The sequence below is a fragment of the Poecilia reticulata genome, chromosome 19 (assembly GCF_904066995.2).
Source record: "Poecilia reticulata chromosome 19, P_reticulata-male-v2, whole genome shotgun sequence".
Taxonomy (NCBI): Eukaryota; Metazoa; Chordata; class Actinopteri; order Cyprinodontiformes; family Poeciliidae; genus Poecilia; species Poecilia reticulata.
This window is the reverse complement of record NC_088848.1, coordinates 4692205-4711328: the sequence shown is the minus strand read 5'-3', so window position 1 is coordinate 4711328 and position 19124 is coordinate 4692205. Positions and strand designations below refer to the sequence as shown.

Here is a 19124-nt window from a genome sequence, read left to right as displayed (position 1 = left end):
GCACAAACGTTTGACACTAATTTTGTGTGATTTCATAAAAGTGGGGGGGCTGGTTGACCTTTTGACCTTTACACTTTCATTAATATCTTCAAAGCCAAAGCAGCACAAACAAAACTTTTTGCTGCACAAACCAGCACAAACGTAGCCGAGTTGATTGACACTCATTTTGTCTGATTTGAAGAAGGTGGGGGGCTGGTTGACCTTGGATGACCTTTAGAAACATTTCTTTATATCTTTAAAATGATAGCGGCACAAATGAAAATTTTTGCTGCACAAACGTTTGACACCAATTTTGTCTGATTTGAAGAAGGTGGGGGGGCCAACTTCACTCAGGTGGTCATAAGTGATATGCATTAGACAACGACGGATTACCTGAAACGCTGATGTGAAACCTGTAAACATGAAATCCAGCACAAATTACACAACCTCAACTGGCAATGTGGAGAAGCAGTGGACAAAATGTAAAACATTTGCATATTATTGCACATGTGAACACCATAACTTACTTGTAAAGCCTCTTAGAACTCCTAGTTTTCATGCAAGACACGTGTAAATTAGAAAAGATGAAAATGCAAAGACAAAAGGCGCCACAAGAAAAAGCCTCTGGTTTGATGTGAAAACCAGTGGCGTCAACGGTGTATATTTCTTTATATGTGGTCAAATTTTAAATACATTTTTTCCCGCAGTGGCGTATTTGTCTAATACTATAAATGATCAAGTTATTGAGTAAAGAAATAGATGAAAAACAACTCTTTATTAACACTGTTATCTTATTCTTTATTTTGTCACAATTGTATGTCAAATATATATACGCCTATATGACATATATTATATGACATATATAATTTCATTTCTTTACAATAGAGAAACAACATAGAGATGACACACTATTTTGGTTTCTAAGTAGAAGCTCTTTTTAAATAGTGATTTTTCTTCATGACACTGTTTAAATCAAGCTTCCACTTGAGTCACGCTTTAGTTTTTCTTATAGAGTCACATTTATTCACAATGTGTGTTTGTTTGTCTCTTTGTGGTTCCATGTCTTTTGTGTCAAGTTTTTCTTTGTTTTTTTTTTTCTTTTTATCTCAACAACAATTCTCTCTGTTAATCTCCCGTTAGAATTGATCGCCATCTGTTACTGGTCCATGTGGCCACACAGATGGTCCCACAGTCTAGCCATCCCGAGCCACCAGCAAAGGTATCCAGTTATTAGAAATGGTGTCTTTGAAGCTTTACAAAGTTAATCCAATCAGCTCGCAGAGGGCTTGGCATAAGTGTTTCCAGTTCCTCTGCAGCTGGGTCCTTTGGTGGCCAGGAAGCTGTTTGCCCTTCTGTTTGCGAGAGATGTCTGACCCTGGCTCTGTCCCTGGACTTCTCTTTGGCCCTCCACTTTCACACCGCTGGTTCCACTCGCCGTGTGCGCAGCTCCAGCTAAATATTGGACACCTTTTCCGCCAGACTCCGGCTCAGTCTCAGCCTCCAGAATGTTTGTGCCACCGCGTTGGCTCTCGCTGTGAGATCCGTACATTTCCTCCTGGCTGGAGAGGCTTTTCTGCTTTGAGCCCTGCACGATTTCCTCTGTGAACTCAACAGAGCAGGAAGCCTTCTTCTCAGATTCCAGCAGAGCACGTGTGACAACAGGGGGGTTGATGCTGCGGGCTGAAATGTCCGTCTCTAACCAGACGTTCCCAGGCGGAGGGGGTGGACTGCCGGTGGGCTTCGCCAGCTGCCCCGACGGTGCAGGTTGCCACTTTAGGAGCCCCGCGTGGCTCCGGTCGCTCGTGCGAGCAGCTTCGGCCTCGGGGTCACATGCTTGGAGTGACGGGATGATGGGCACAGAGCGAGCACGCAGGGAGTGTGGCATGAAAGTGGTTCCCTTGTCCAGGCGGGTGCACGGGACCTCAGTCCAGCCTTTTCTGGCAGTAGTTTTAGCGAGAGCGGTCCTGGTGAGGAGCGCGCCGACCTTTCTGCTGGCCGAGTTGCACCTTTGGGCAAAAGACGGAGCAAACAGGACAGACAGCATGTGAATAAGAGTGGAAGGCATCGACAGTGTCTTGAAAAAGTAAACGTTTCTCTTCAACTTTTCGTGTTCACATTATAATGCATTTCATTGGGATTGTATATGATAAAACAACACAAAACAGTGGACAGCTGTGAAGAGGAAGGGAATTATATATTTGAAAACAGTCCCTTCTACTTTGCTATGCCTAAATAAAGTTCTGGTTACCTTCAGTAAACAGAGGTCACCTAAACTGAGAATAATTACTGGAGCAGTCAGAGGGAGGCATGGCGACTGAGGACAATCTGGAAACGGGACAGACAATTTTAATAACAAAAAAAAAAAATCTGACCTTTACATAAGGTTGAAAAGAAGAAAACTATTTCTGAAAGAAAGCCAAAATCAGCCCTGTTAGCATTTTCCCACAAACAAGTGAGAGCAAAATTGACCTTTTTTGGCATACTATTCCTTTCATGACACATGATGGTGACGGCATCAGGCCCATTCTTTTTTTTTTGCAAGAAACAAGCTTCATTCTCTGGATGAGAAAAGCTGGTAGAGATGCATCCTGAGACTTTCTGCAGTACATCTGCAAACGGTGGAGGTACAAAAATAAACTTTGTATTATAGATATCAACACAAATCCCCACCACACTTTTCTGCTTTGCTACTTTGTGTTTCCATCTTTGACTTTTGCCACTGGAAAACAAAGGTTTTTGACGCACCACGGAGAAGTCAATGAGCATGACTACTTTTGTCGCATGTTATCGTTTTTATCCAAGGGATTCTGTTGCTACAAGTAATTAAAAAAAACTGTTTAATAAAGACACGAATGCAGTAACCATGTGTGTTTTACATTTTAATGCATTTCCACAGGAAAAAAAATAAAAATTGCACCAACATAATTATTATTATTTAGTTATTGTTCTTGCATAATCTTTGACTAATTATTCATAATCCTCAGCATGAGCAGCCTTGTTTGTTACTGGATAAATGTTTAACTGAGAAATCCATTCTCTTATGACTGCCTGGTGCGCCTTATCAAAGTTTAAAGGCTCCAGCAGCAGAGCAGCTGGATTCCTAACCCTGGCTGCTGTAGATATGCGCATGAACATGTTGTACACACATCACTGTGCTCTAGTTTAACTTTAAAAGCCGAGGCTCATTACGCTTCCTCTGACAGGTCTTCAATTTAACATTTAGGGCAAAAACGGGCCTACATGCGAGTCTGATATTTCCCCATCACTGGCATCTTTTTTTTTTTTTTTTGAAATAGTGACGCAGGTCTGTTGCAGGTTCCCAGAGCAGTGGAAAGTTTGGAAAAAGCGGGTGGCGTCAAGAAACTTATCAAGAGTCAAGTGGGTGAGTTTCTGTGTATTTGCGCACGAGAGTTAATAATGCTGCAGCCTAAGGGGACAGTCAGTGTTATTGTCAGCCTTCTGAGGCTGTTTGTTGCATAACCGAGTTTAAATAATTGAATTACTTTCTCACTCCCTTCTTGGTATAATAAGGACAAATGCAAGCTGGAGGTAAATCCGTCGGATCAAAACGTATCTAAAAATAACTCCCACGGCGAATTTGACTTCAATTCCATCTCGGTCTGCAACGGGTAAATGTTTTGACACTGGATAATAAAACTGACTGCGGGGATTTGTTGCCACATAATGGAAAACACAGAAGAGTATTCTCGTGTTTGTTTGGCATCTTTGCCCCTATCTGTTTTTTTTTTTTTTTTTTTTGTTGCCTCCATCTTTACTCCTCTCTCCTCTCATCATCTCTGCCCAGTCGTTTTCCTGTCCTTGCGTTCCCCCCCCCCCCGTCCCCCAACCCCCCTCGCTCATTCTCCTTTCCGCCTCCCGTTTCTCATTTCCAGAAATGAGAGGGTGTATCCATGGCAACATGGGAGATGAGGAGGCTGAGGAGGAGAGGTGTGGGGGGGAAGGGGCCGGTGAGCTTGCTGATGTGTGGCTCGTAAGTTGAGAAATAGGTCATTTTTAAGCCAAAAGGAGGCAAACCCGATGTTTGGATCAAAGGTACAAAAAGATTTATTACTGCAAAGCTAATAAGATCATCTTTTCATAACTTTCTCCAAGAAAAGAATGTTTACGCAGACTAAGATTTCTATGCCTTTAGACAATTTGGAAAATCCCAGTTAATGATGACAAGCTTCTGATGGGCTAATGCACAATATTCAATGGTGAATGAATTTTAAGGAGCCATATCTGACGTACTTCTTCCCTCTGAGGCAGCATGGAAAAACATTTTAAAAATTAGGTCAAAATATCAGAAAGATTTACGGCTATAAATGTTGGTCTCTTTATTAAAATTAAAGTACTGCACCAATTCAGCAATAAAGAAGCCACTGCTGAAGCAGTGAGGAAAATAAAGCTTGAGCACAATTGGGTGTTACAAATGAGCAAAAACCAAAAGCACATGAGTTAAAACTGGCTTAAAGACAACAACGTCCATATTTTGGAGTGGTCACTGCAAATCTGTGTCCTCAGTTCTGCAGAAAATATGTAAACACTGTGCAGTAAGGAGGAAAAAAGTCCTACAAATATTTGTGAGCATTTTATAGTAGGATACCCGAAATGTTTGACCAATAAGGTCAAACAATTTAAAAGGTAATTCTACAGAATATGAAGGAAATGTATGTGAACCTTTGAATTTCATTAAGCAAAAAGTAAGTAAACAAAATCTCTCCCGTTACTCTAGCATTTAGCAAACAGAAACAATTCTGGTGATCTGAATTCATCTAAAACAAGAAATGTTTTAATGGATTTAACGGCAGATATTAAGATAAAAAATAAAAATAAATGTGTGTTTTATTAATAGAGTCCACTGCGCTTAAATATCTGGGTCAGCTGCATCTGAGAAAATTAACCTGGAATAGATTCATCAGTGCATAATGATATCCAAGTTGGATAATTGTACAAATGTCGTCACGTCCCAAAGAGGATAAGTCTTCTTACTTCAGCTTTTTTTTTTTTTTTCAAACCGTTTGGAAAATGTGTGTAAGAGTTAATTGCCTACCGCTAACAGATTTTTCCTTTGTGATTTAAAAAAAAAAAACAAGCAGAAATATTCCTCATTAATTTCTTTATTAGTTTGTTATTCAGGGGAAGAGTGTGTGCACATCTCCGAGTGTCTGTTTAGAGGGGGAAACGACTCCTGGAGGATCTCTCCCCCAACACAAGCCGCCTGGCAGGCTCCACGGAGCTTTGTTTAAAAATGTAAATTATGGAAATAGGTCACATAAAGAGTTTGGCAGCTTTGCGCAGTATCTTACAAGTTGCTGAAACGCTCAGTCAGGATGGCTCGCTAATAGGAACATCGCTGTGCTCTTTTAAGTGTGGGGAATACTCGGGGGAGACACCGCTGTTTTAATGACAGACGGATCTGTTAACAGTGTCATTGCTCCAGCTTCGCTCAACGACAGTAAATTAGGCCTTTCTCAGGTTTTGTTGTTTTGTATTTTGAGCTGTATGCTAACCAGGACTGTTATTTGCACCTACTCGTGCTCTTCGCTGCCTCTGTAAATAAAAGCTGGAACAATTACACCTTCTCAGATTGACTGTTAAAGAAAAGATGGTGCCTGACGGTACACAGAAATATACTTTGGAAAGTGTGCACCTCAACGACTAGAAGGAAATCGATATTTTTGCAGGTTTGGGAGCTGCTGCGCAACAATCATTCTGAACAGCTTTGTTTGCATTAATAAAATCCCTTCTTCTCCTTGAGCACACTGGGCAAATATTGCCTCTTTGATAACAAACGTGTCAGAGATTTGACTCCTTTGAATGCGTGCCAGTTAGGAAGATGATCAGACTCCACTTTTGAAACTTGTTTAAGTCTCCAGATAGCTAACTGATGTGAGGGGACTCTGCCAAAAGCTTGCTTTGTTTTTAATCCAACCTGAAACGGCTCCAATCTCTGATAATGCGCATCAAAACAGGTCAACTGGCCGCCCTGCCTCATAATTCTGATAAGCACAGGGAAGATCCAAGATGTCTCACAAAGTAGTCGCATCCCTCGTACTTTTTCCTGTTTTTTCTCATTACCAGCATTAGTTTTGACATTTTATGTCCCGTAGAAAAACAGTGATGATTTCCTACATTGTGGCAAATTCTTTCATTTTCCCACAGCTCCATTTAGGTCGCAGCACTGCCTCATCCGTGACTATTTGTTTTTTTTGTCCTCTGAAAGTCCATATATTCCCTCAGTGATTTAACATTCAAATTCTTCAATTTTCTAATCTTAGCCATGAGACGATCTTCGAAATTTGATTCAATTACATCCACAGGATGGCACCAACTCTCAACTTTATTACTATTGTACTATTGTGGTGTCGCATACAACACAGTTCAATGTGACCCACCAGCTTACTGACCGACTCCGAGAACAGATACGCGGCCTTAATTTACCTTTGTACTGTATGCATCCCTGCTTTGAGTTTGCCTTGAGAACACGGAGCTGCGCCAAGTGAAGTTCGCCAGAGTATGTTGGAGCCTTTAGGCTAACATGTCTGCAGACACACCCACACACCCTGGACACAAACTGTTTTGTCTTCAAGGTCTTCACCTTCATTTCCAAAAACCAGCCACCACTGACACAATTCCTCACCCGAACCTGATGAACACTTAAGACTCATAGTGCACAGATACTCTGCTGGGAATGAACACTGTGCATCTCTTCAGTTCAACCTTGTCTTCTTTGTGTGTAATTATGCGGTATACACGGACATATCCTCTAAAACAAAATTTGTTGATGTTTTTTGTTGCGTGCACAAAGTTGGCCAATAAAGCTGATTATGAGTACTTCTTTCTGGAAGTTATAAAATAATATCCCAATCTGTGCCCATCTCTCAGATAACTGTCTAATCCAGCTTAATCACAAAACATCCAGCTCCAAAACTACCAAGACATGGTTTTCCACATAAGCTGACAGGCTAAATAAGGAGAGCATCAATCAAAGAATGAGCCAAGAGACCCATAAGCCTGCAGGAGCCGTAGAAATCCACCACTCTGCAGGGAGAATCTGTTTAGAAGACCACTATTAGTGGGACGCTCCATGAGTCTAGCCTTTATGGAGGGTGGCAAAAGGAAAGCAATTTTTGAGAGTGAAAAACAATTAGCAGTTTGCCACAAGTCAATTGGGGGACAAAGTAAGGTGCTCTGGTCAGATGAGGCTAAAATGTAACATTTTTACATCAGCATTTTATATACATTCAAAATCCTGTGATTAATCAAAGACCTTCACCTCACATCATCCTAACCAAGATCCTCAATGTGAAACATCTTAGTGGCAGCGTTACGATGGGATCTTCTTCAGGAAGGACATGAAAGCTGGAGTTGAGTTAAACACGGGTCAGACTGGGATGTGAGGCCAATGACCCTCATCATACTGCATGTCTGCAGCTATGATGGAAGAGTTTAGATCAAAGATTTGTCATGTTTTAAAATAGTCCCATCAAAGTCCAGATCTAAGTACAATTGAGAATCTGGTGCAAACTTGAAATTTGAATTTTTTGAATATTCAGTGTCTAGATGTGCAAATCTGGCAGAGGGTAAAGCTCTGCCCCAACAGACTTGCAGGAAAGTGTAATCATGAATTACAGTTCAACTCAGTTTATTTACATAGCGCTCATTCATAAGACATGTTGTCTAATGGCACTTCAAACAGACAGGTTCAAAGTCAACTACAACTAAATGTGCAAAAATTCAAGGGTTACGACTCTTTTTTGAAAGGACTGTAATACAATTCAGCGTCGGTTCTGTTCAACAGTTGTCTAATTTTTCTACTTAGAAGAAAAAAAACAATTGAAAATAAAGAATTTCAATGAGATGCAAACCAAGAGCCACTGTGCACAGTTTGAAACGAATCTGAATCTGTGCATGATATGGTAATTAGTTTTGTTATGCTGTTTTAAGAAGTCAGATAAAACAACTCGGCTCGTATGCGAGCCGCCCAGTGGCATCTGTAAGACGGATTAGAGTTCGGCTCATATCTTCCTCAGCACCGCGATGTGGCTGAGGATTTGGAATCAAGTGTTTTCTCCAAATTAATAACGGCAGACTGAGCTGAATGAGGGCACGGCATATTCATTTATCTCTTTGGATCGGCTTTCTGAGGATAGTCTCTAGATTTGAACCGACTATTACAGTTGCAGACTAATTTCTCCCAAAGTCCTCTCTCCGCCACAACAGCTTAACCTCACTTAGTCCAGAGGTCTGTGCCACTGAACCGATTATGTGGCCCCGGTCTGAAGACGGGCAGAGGGAATTTTCTCCTTCACGATCAAACAAGAATGATGAAACTAACAAAAAGGAGAGAAATACCTTCTTATGGGCTCCATGTCTGTTGACTCGTCCTCCTGCAGGTGTTTGTAGACATGCCCGGTCACTCTGGTGCCGTCGATTAGGCTTGTGGATATTTTGTGCTTCCCTCTGGAAATGGGTGGGGTCCTGAAGTGGTTGACCTCTCTTCGCTGCTGGGCTGGGCTGAGTGAAAGGGAACTACTCCTGCAACCAGAAGGCAAAAGAAAAAAAAAATGGCTTTTTAAAATCACAAGCTAAAACTACTTTTGCAATGTCATGTTTATGTCTTGATTGCTTTTAATGTCTAAAATTCCCTTTATTGATCGCTGTTGACATTGTTGCTTTTAATCTTTATTACTCCACAGTGTCTCTGAATGTCTTTAAAAGTGTTTTACAAATGAAATGTTATTATTATTATTGATCTGTCTTGGTTGAAGTGAAGTATGCTGCATTTCTGTCACGTCAGATCAAAAAAGTATGTGCATTAAAGCATCTATAAATATGAAATAATCACAAATTTATACATTTCATTGAAAGAAATAACTCATGGTTGAAACTTTTAAGTTCAAAATCAATTATTGTTGAATGATTCTCGACATGTAACTGTATTTATTTCTCCTTCTACATAAAGCTGTAAATATTTGTTTCTGCATTACCAAAAATAATTAAGATAAACACACCTTCCATTTGAATTAGTCGCTGCTAGCTGCTGATGCATTAAACTGTAATTAATGAGATACACAAAGCCCGCATGCCGCTTAGACGTGCGCCTTCATACGGCAGGCGTTTTATGTATGCGCAGAAATAAAAAGAAATCCTCGTCAGTGGCAGCTCTGTCGTGTTGAAAGTTCAGGTTAATCTTTTCTTCCTGCGGCTTGATGGAGTGAAACTGGTCTAATCTTGACAGAAGCCAGTCCCTGCGCCAAATGCATTCAGATATACAAACATGCACAAGAACACACTCAGACAACATGTAAACACAGAAGCAGGTGCATTTAAACCACCACATGCACACACAAGGAGCATGAAGTGGGTTCCATTTGTTTGGTCCTCTGTATTCAGGTTGCATTCATTTGTCTCTTTATATTTGTCATGGCCTATTTAATCTGCTGCCTTAAAGCTTTTCATGCCACTGTTTTAATAGTGTTAATAGTGAATTCCATATTTTTTTTGTTTTGTATAAAAAGTCTACCAAAGACAATCAGTCCCATACTGTGCGCCTGAGCAGGACTGTAAACTACAAACTACTAGGACATAAAGCATTTTTCTGAAGATGATTTCTGATCAAATGTATTTATGCTAATGTGCATTGGGCAACCATTTTACTATTGTCAATCTGAGATTTTGTTTTGTCTTCAGCCAATAATTCAAGTAAAATTAATTTGGATTAAATTCATTACACTAAATACTCTGTTGTGGATTGCCTCTATACTGTCTGACTAACAAACCCCAATTTTCATTCACTCAGCCGAAAGCACACACTGAACAGCATAACAGAAAGACATGAGGGATAAATGTAAACCTTCTCTTTCAGTGAACTGTGCTGCTATATTCTGGGATGTTGAGACACAGATCTCCCGGTGCTGTCAAATGATGGAAGCCACGTTCTTTTTTTTCTAGGCAAGTTCTTTTAATTTTTTCAGAGCACAGTAGGTGGCCTAGTTCAAAACACATCTCTTAGTCCCCTGTAGCAGTAAAAAAAAAAAAAAATGTCAAGGTAAATTAAAAATATCCTACACAGTTTTACAATGTGTATTGTATTTGTAATATGCGAGTGTGGACACATCTTATAGGAACAAACTGTGTCTTTTGTATGCAGGACCACAACATTCAACCTAAGTTAATTTTAGAGTTAGATTTGGAAATGTAAGGATTCCTGCTAAACCACATCTTACTGCTGCTAATATAATGATTTTAAAATTAAATAACTGGGTTAGAAGCAGCATGGAAAATAGGCGAGCCTAAAACAACATTTTGGAGTTATTTTGTGTTTAAATTAAAATCCGCTTTACATTGAAATCTTACAATTTCCAATAGAAAGGGATTTACATGACCAAGCAGAGCTCAGTTGAAAAATAGACAAAACATTTTTACCAGCATTTATCAAAGGACTGCAAATTTTGGCCAAAACTCAAACTCAGATTGAAGGGAAGATACGAGTGAAGACCACGTTTCAAATCTTACCTCAAATCCATAACACGATTTACTTTGACTGGGTCACTCTAACACATGTATGTGCTTTGATCTGCACTGCTACTTGATGTTCAAGAGAAAAAAAATCAGCCGGAATGCGAATGTTCACTGGTCTTCATGTTTCCCGTTTGTTCACTAAAGTTCAAAAACGCTGAAGTCGTCACAGATCAAATGTATCTATAGAGAGGGGGGCACTGTATACTCTTAGGTGACTTTATTGCATTTTGTTTATATATATAAATAGGGGTGTCAAAAAATAAGACTTGATAAAACTGCACACCTTTATAAATTTTTATAAAAATTTATAAAGGTTTTAAAGTGCTAATAAAATACTTTCTTTTTGGTGTAGCAGAATATTAGATGTAAACGATTAAGTGGTATAAGAACTTTTACAGTGTACTACAGTGTACCTCTTTTTAAGTTAATGTGTCTCTTTTTGCTCAGTGCAGGTCCAACACAACAGCCGACATATGGACATTTTCATGATGTTTGTGGTTTTGGAACAATGAGCAAATATCAGAGTCATATATTTCTATCAAACGTTTCTGGTAACCGACGTAAATAATGTGGAATCATGGGGAATTGTTAACTATCTGCAAGCTTATTTTCTAATTAGAATGAACTGAAAGCAAGGCGAAAAAATAAAAAAGTGCTTTATTAGAAATATTCCTGGTGGATAAAATCCTGAAAACATAGACGTCTGAAACAGACCGAGAGCTGCCCGTCTCTACATTTAATCAAAAGCTCACTTACTCCGAAGAAGCTTTGCTGCGAGAGAACGGCTGCCCGTAAATTAACCAGTTCCTCTCACTGTTTATGCATTTACTCTGCTTATTGAAGAAGAGCAGAGAGGAGCGACAGACTGAGGGGGAGCAGCGTGTGACAAACGACCTGAACTGAGCTTGAAACGGTGAGACACATAAACAGGGAAAAACACCGATCTCCACAAAACCAGCAGGAAACACCCACACAGAATAGCACTCCTGATGTTCACTAGGTTTTCTTCTCAGTATGTGGAGAAACTCAAGCTCGATGGCTGATTTAAGGAATTGATTAGCCTACTTTCCACAGTTTTCTAATAATTCAGTCATGATAACACTTCGGGTTTCTTTGCAGTTCCACCACAGCAAACTTCTTGTCTTCTTGTGAGACACTGCATGAAATTTTGAGGACAAGGAAACGATGCGAGTTGTGCAAAAATGTTGATTTAAAATAATACCACTGGAAAATTGTATTTTTTAATATAGTATTGCCTTGAAAATTGGCTGCATGTTGTCACAGTTGGTTTCTGTGCACCAATAAGGTCCTAGGGTTGAATCCCAGCGCATAGGTGGGCTCTCCAGCTTTCTCCAACATGCCAAACACACGACTGTCAGGTTATCGGATCTCCATAAAAAAAAAGTCCTTAGGTGAAGACGTGTGTCTATACCTGCCTGCCCCAACCCTGCAAGGGCAGGCAGGTATAGACAATAGATGGATGGCTGGCTTGAAAATTAGGGTGTTGGTCTAACATTTAGAAGCCCTTTCAAATCCAATGCTGTAATGGTCTAATGTCACTCAAAACGCCGTTTCAACAGCTTGTAAACACCTTAAAGTGGTTTGTCACTGCGTCGAGCAAAAATCTGCTCACAACTCGGTGAGCTTTCACTTCTTCAGTGAAGGTGTGGCCATAACAGATGATCAGACCATCCAGGCATAAAGGTGAAGACGGAGAAAAAGGTATTATTGTTGAGTGTCTGAATTCTCAAGCTTTGTTTTAGAAGCGTTATTTTGTGACTCTCACACATCATTTAAAATGTATGAAGTTTCACTTTTCATATTGATTTGTTGGTAAATTGACGCTGACATAGAACAAGCAGGTGTGAGGTCCTGCGTAGCTCGACAGTAAGATGAGGCACACCGTGTGCGTAGACTGCCAGAGTCTTGCTCCAGGGTCATGTGCTGAAAGTCTTCTCACTTTAATATTAGTTTACCATGAATGAACGTCTGTAGTGACATACAATCTTACAATACAAAAAGAAAAAAAAAAAACAATCAGGTGGGCCTTCAGCCAACAACTCCGGCATTTCTTTGGAGAGCAGTGCTTCAGGTAATTGCTTAACTGACAAAGTTTGACTTACGTATTCTTCATCTTACTGAATGCTCTGGGTTTTGATATCTGTACTATGATGGTTCGATATAACGCACTGTTATGATGCATGCTTCAGATAAATGCTGCAGCATTCTGAAAAATTTAATCTCTACTATGATAAATATCCTGCTTTGGCAGAGACTTTTTTTTCGGGGGTTGGGTGCAGGAATGTGCAGCATACCTGCAGCTGTCTTATTATTGTCCGTTTACTTCCAAGCCAGAGCTGTCTCCTGAAAATCTAAGCGTGTTACAGGGTGCCATCCATTCCTTGTTCGACTGAAGCCTCTGTCGGATTCTCCTGGCTTGTAGAATTCTACAGCATGCCATCTGTTAAAGCTTATGCCATATGGATATGGCTTACTGTAAAGATGTTTTAATGCCAAGCTAAATCAGCGTACTTTATGATAATTTAGAGCGTACAGCGTTGCGGCCACAAATCGAGCGCCCTTGCTTGTGTTTCCTCGTGGAGCTCCCTTTCCGTGATTGCTGATTCGTCGTGGTCAGAGAGGAGGCCACAGGTGTTTTTTAGTGATATCTAAATTGCCGAGGCCAAGTCCCAGCTCAACAGATGCAGCGTGCTTTCAAACAAGCGAGTCAACCTGCACACGCCCGTGCCCAGTGATAAGCCTCTGACACACAGGTAAACATTTGCCGTATTATAGATGGGGGGCCATATTGACATGTTTTTATGGCGCGTTTCTCCTGATAGCTCACAATGTGGTCCAGTTTTTCAGGTCAATAGCTGAAAGCATTTCAACATCATCCATCACAGTCTAGTTCTCCCTTGCCTCCACAGGCTCAGAGAACCGTCCGAACAGATGATTGACTGTCAGCTGCCCTTCATGAGACACCTCCATAGTACCACACTGAAGGGGAAAAAGCCGGAAGGTGTTGGCAGTGTCCCTGCAGCAACACATAACGACCTTTCAGAAAGAGAGGGGGAAAAAAAAGAAAAAAACTTTCCTCTGTGACATGCCGCTGGTCCATTAAAACACAGCACAACTGCTCCACAGTGAGCTTTGTCACCATTGTCTAGCAGACCTGTAAAAACTCTCACTGTCTGGACACACAATCTTTGACTTGCGCATCCTCCTCCCCCCCTCCAGACACTGCTTCCTTTCATCACTGTGGCTTCTCCACAGTGGCCTCAGCTAAAAACACTGAAAAGCCCCGAAGTAATGATGCTTTATATAAACGAGTGGAAGGCATAACATGACCGCTATCACATGTGATTATACCAACACAACTCCAAAAGGGTTACCTGTTCCAGGTAGATATTTACCATAGATTTTTCTGTCATAGAAAAAAAACAAAAAAAAAACAAATAAACAGCTTTAAGACTTGTGATTCTAAATGCATTTAAGCTCTCGAAGTGTGCCCATATCATCAAAGGAAGTCTAACTTGTCTGTGAACATTACAGACGGGGCTATTGCAGCACGCCGCACACCCGCATTCCTGGGCTCCCCTGAGGATTTTAAACGGCGGCATCTGATTCTGTCTGCTGTGATCACAAAGCAAAGCCGACGCAGAGATTTTGCTTGTAGCAAAAATGTTGTCAATTTGTTTAATCTCCCTCCAATAGATATATGAATTTTGGGTCATTCACTGTTTAGAAGTCCATATGTTTGCTCGTCCCCGAGGATGAAAGTATTGATGGTCCTTTTCACATTTTGTCAAGTTGCAGCCACAAACTACAGTGTGTTTTATTAGAATTGAATGTGATAAGTAGTGCATTCATGTGAAGAGGAATAAGATAATACATGGTCTTCAATTTTAAAAACCCTAAAAAGTATGACCTGTATTTATCTTTTGAGTTTTAAGTTGTGGGAAAAACTGAATATCCTTTCCACGGGGCTTGTTGCTTCCCTGCATCAGGAAAAACTACAACATAAAAGATATGAGCAGACTTGAGATGCCTAGATTTAAAACGGTTGTACTTAAGACTTTTTGGACATTTTTCAGATCTTGCAGAAATCCTGTGTGAGAGTTAAAAGTCAAAATCTGAATTAAACTGAAGACCTGAAACTTGATTTTCACATATTGTCTTTATTCAGCCTGAATGACCTCTAGTCATTTTGTTAAATAGTAAAACGGTAGAGACGTAACCTGACAGACTTGTAGCCCTAATCATGGAGAGAAGTGGTTCTCTGAAATGTTGACTTCAGCAAATTAAACATTTTCATTTCACTTCTGCAGTACTTTGTGCTGTTCGCATAAAATTCCAATAAGCAATATAAAGAATCTTCCAAGAATATTTAAAAGTAAAATCTATAAAGTAGCATCTTTATAAGCATGATTGCATACTCCACTATTTATATAATCAAACTATCTAAACCAATGAACTCTCCTATAAAAAAACCTACTCATCTAGCTGGCAATGCATCTGAGAAATAAACCACCACAGTTGCTCCCATTTATAATCTTCATAAATCCTTCTAAGATGTTTCTCCTTTAACAAATGATCTGTTTGTTATTTGGAAGCCCATTTATTATATCATATTGCCGGGTTGATTAAAGTTCTCACTTGGCTGCCTCTTATATTTCGATACGGACTGAGAAAGATATGAAACGGGGCAGGCAATAAGAGTATGTCATATTTTCACCTGAAGCATTTCCCTTTCGACAGCGCTTTGCTCAGAATAGGTGGGGTGACTGTGGAAGAGCCTGGTGCCACGCTGCTGCCCTTAAGAGACGATCCGTGAGAGCCGCAGCCCTGCAGGGACAAAGAAACAAACAAAAAATGGTAAAAGACAAAACAGAACAGTTGAAACCAGATATTTGCATACACCATGTTAACAAAAAGCACACTTCCCCACACACGTGATTCTCAAGACGTGTCCTGTCATATGATTAGACTACATTTGAAATGAAATGGGGAACCTTGCAGGTCTGGACACGCCATCTTTACTGTGAAGAATGGAGGGCTGTTTTTTGGGGGTAGGGACTTGTGCACTTGACCAAGCAGATGGCATTATGAGGTGAGGGCAGAAAGTTATATCGAAGTATTAAAGCAACATTCACAGACATCAACCATGAAATTAAGGCTGACTTGCAAGTGGGACTTCCAAATGAACAACGACCCTAACCATCCTTCCCAATTAGATACAAAGTGTCTTACACACAGAAAGGTCACTTTAAATGCAACACTACTGCTTAGGAAATGTGTAAATCTCTGCATTTTAAAGACAAAAAAAATCTTAATTACTTATTAGCAGATTGAAAATAACACAATGAGTCAGTGTTGTTCAGGACTTACAAAGACAAGGATGAGAGACGCACATGGAGAACTGATTTTAATAGTAGATACACTCAGAGAGATTTAAAAAAAAAAAACAAGCTGGTAGCAACAACAAAGGATTAGACCCTGACGGAGAAAACCAACAACTATTTTAGACTGGTGAGTTAATGAGCAGATGAGAAAGCGCATGGAGCTCAGACACTGAGGGACGGGACTCCTTCAGTTGTGGAATACAGGAAATAATTACTAACAAAACATAGTAAATACAGACAGAAATACAAACCTAAAAATACACAGAAGCTTCAAATACCAAATTTGGTGACACAAAATGGCTTTTAAACACTTAATTATTTGTATGTGCGGCTTAACTAAAGTCTAGTCAGGTGGAGAATGTTCTCTTGCTGATGTTTCCCGACTCAGTCAGGCAGTGTCTTTAATTACATTTTGAACTGCTGATTAAGAGGAGTGGGGCGGCAATGCAAGCATAAACTTCCCGCTGGCCCTCGCAGCACTTCTGCTACTCTCAAGAATTAATCCAACATGAGATTACATTAATAGCTTTCTTAGAAATTCCCTCCTTTAATTCTCAACCTTTATTCTTATCAGAATTAACACCATTATCTTACAACAGGCCACAGTCACAGCTCAAGCACGGCAGTCACGGATGCCCCAAAAACCCCTTTGTAAAGTCTTTAGATAATTCTGTTATTCTCATTACAGTACATCCTGAGCTGCCCCGTCTTTCTCTCTGTCCGACCGTGTGCCATTAAAGTGGTTGCATGTGACTTAAGAGATGGTTCGGGGGGCTCCTGCTCCTGATAAGGCCCCTCTTTCCTCCCCTTACACCAACTCCCACAGGGAGCTGTTACCGCTGCTCACCAGTTGTGCAGCAAAATAGCATAATTTCGACCACCCTCTCATATGCCCTGCGGGTGGAGAATGCTTCACTTTCTGAGACAATTGCCTCGGCAAAGTTTCCTGCAGGATGATATCTATGTCAGGGGATAAAATAAATAGCTTGTGGCAAACAATGGCAGACCTGCACGCCGCAACCCATTTCGCTTGTTCCCTCCTATCTGGCTTTTTGTCTTTTTCTATGCCACTTGTGAAAACATTCAATAAACAGCGCATTGTGGATTCTTTTGAAGGGTGAGACAAACAGAAAACGCCAGAGCCCACGAGAGAGTAACAGTAAAATCCATCAATATGGGGACTGTCACCGAAATACCAACAAGTGGACGAAGCTATGCATTCAGAGCAGCCGTAATCTTTCGTGGATTAATATCAAATTTCAGGTCCTGAACTGTGCATGATGGAATATTTGTCCAATCCTTAACAAGGTCAGTCACTGTATCCGGAGAATAAACCAACACAAAATACTATATGGCCGACATCGACCGTATGTCTGCTGTTCCTGCAAGGATGTGACTAATGCTGATGGAAAACACAGTTTTGGCTCTCATCAAAATGTTAATCAGTTATTTTAGAGATGGAACCTGACATGTAAATGGGCTTAAAGTTGGCCACATTATTCAAGCTGCGTCCAATCATGCAGACCCCATCAAGGACGTTATTGTTTTCAATCATTTGAGCAATAATCAGAACCCACACTGGTGGGTAACATTGCTTGACCCTCTTTTGCTTTCAGAATTCAGAAACTGTGTGAAAAGGTGCATCTTCCTGATAGGAGTAGCTATCAGACGATGGGTCATAAAGAGAGGGACATGGTTGAAATGTGCTAAGAAAATGTTTCGCACATCATTACACCACCTATCCTACCAGCCTGAAGTCAAGATGCAGAATGTTGATGTTTTTAAATTGTTTTTACCCCTATATAATTCTGACTCTACTGTCTGAATATATATACAACATTTTTCCAATGTGTTATAGTCCATTTAATCTCAGTTCCCTGTTTTCATCATCCACTTCAAGGTTAAAATGCTGTAGGTTTGGAGTCCTGCACATATCGGTTCTGATAAGTTGGTGTTTGAGCTGCTGCTGCTGCCGTCCTGTTGTCTTAAACCAGACTGACATCTGACATTAACAAGACATTTGCATTCACACAACTGAAGTTCATTGGACATTTTCTTGTTTTTGGACCATTTATTGTAAAACAGAGAGATGGTTGTCGGTCATGCATAGCTTTTTCTCTGGTTAACAAGGAATGATAAACTATGCCACATTTCCTTTCTTCACCATTCCACCAATGTAACCATTGTAGGTTACATTAACTGGTTAAAATGTTCCAGAACCTGAATATTCAAATGTTAAGAACTATTTGTTAAACAACAGTGACTTCTGTCAGAGACTTTTTCTAAATTGCCGTTATACTGACTGCTAGAGGAGATCCTTCCTCTCCTCAGCCATCAGCATCTACAACAACTCTTTGAAGAAAACTGTGTAATATCAGTTACTATATTTAACTTTCCTCTCTGGGATTAATCAAGTATTTTTGTGTTCAAATTGTATTTAATTTGAATAAATATCCAGTAAATTAGAAGTAAAGTGAAAATAAAGAACTCTTTCCTTAAAAAAAAAAAAAAATGGCGACGACTCATTAAATGTGGTCGGCTCAACACAGTAATTGTACTTGAGAATTAAAATCCTCCACGACCATCTCAGTTTCTAGAGCTAGATGGTGTAGAAAACCTTTGTGGTGAGTTGAAGAGAGCAGAAGAAAACACCCAGGACTTTGCACAGTCTGTAGAGATTGTGCAAACAGGAATAGTGAAAGATCTCCTGTATGCTGCAACCTTCTGAAACTCCTGCCCTACTGAGAGCAGGAGGTTGAACAAAGTATTACTGGGGAAGTAGAAAAATCTGGCTTTTTAATAATGATTTTGTTGAAATCAGTATGTTCCTACCAGACTAAATAAATGCATCCATAACTTTTTTAGCGTGATGTCATGCTGCAAAAATATTTACATTTATTTGAATGGAATTTATGCAACTTTCCCAAAAGATGACAAAAAAAAAAGTCTGCCCCATGAACTTTTTTTGCTTTTAAATTTCCCAGAAAGCAAGCAGCCATTCTACTGATTACTTGTTTCCCCTGGCACTTCATACGTTTAAGGATGCAACATCTTTGAAAGTCTAACTCCAGAGTATTTTTAAATTTTCCTTCACGTAAGAGAACATTGCCCTGAAGCGCATACAAGTTTGAGTATTCTAAAGGTATATCTCTACAAATTTTGGAAGAGCAAGCTCTACTCTGGGGTTTTTTACCTTTGCCTACCTCCATGAGC

At 40.1% G+C, this 19124-nt stretch overlaps 1 protein-coding gene across 1 annotated transcript in view; it reads right to left on the bottom strand.

Moving 5' to 3' along the window:
• Positions 1-1055: 1055 nt before the first annotated feature.
• Positions 1056-19124, bottom strand: part of nrg3b (neuregulin 3b) — a 240809-nt gene continuing 222740 nt past the window's right edge. The window contains exons 7-9 of the mRNA XM_081600918.1: positions 15245-15354; positions 8338-8520; positions 1056-1985 (exon numbers count right to left, since the gene is read on the bottom strand). Of these exons, the coding sequence (XP_081457044.1) occupies positions 1250-1985; positions 8338-8520; positions 15245-15354 (1029 nt within the window). The 3' untranslated portion in view covers positions 1056-1249. The remainder of the gene's footprint in view (positions 1986-8337; positions 8521-15244; positions 15355-19124) is intronic.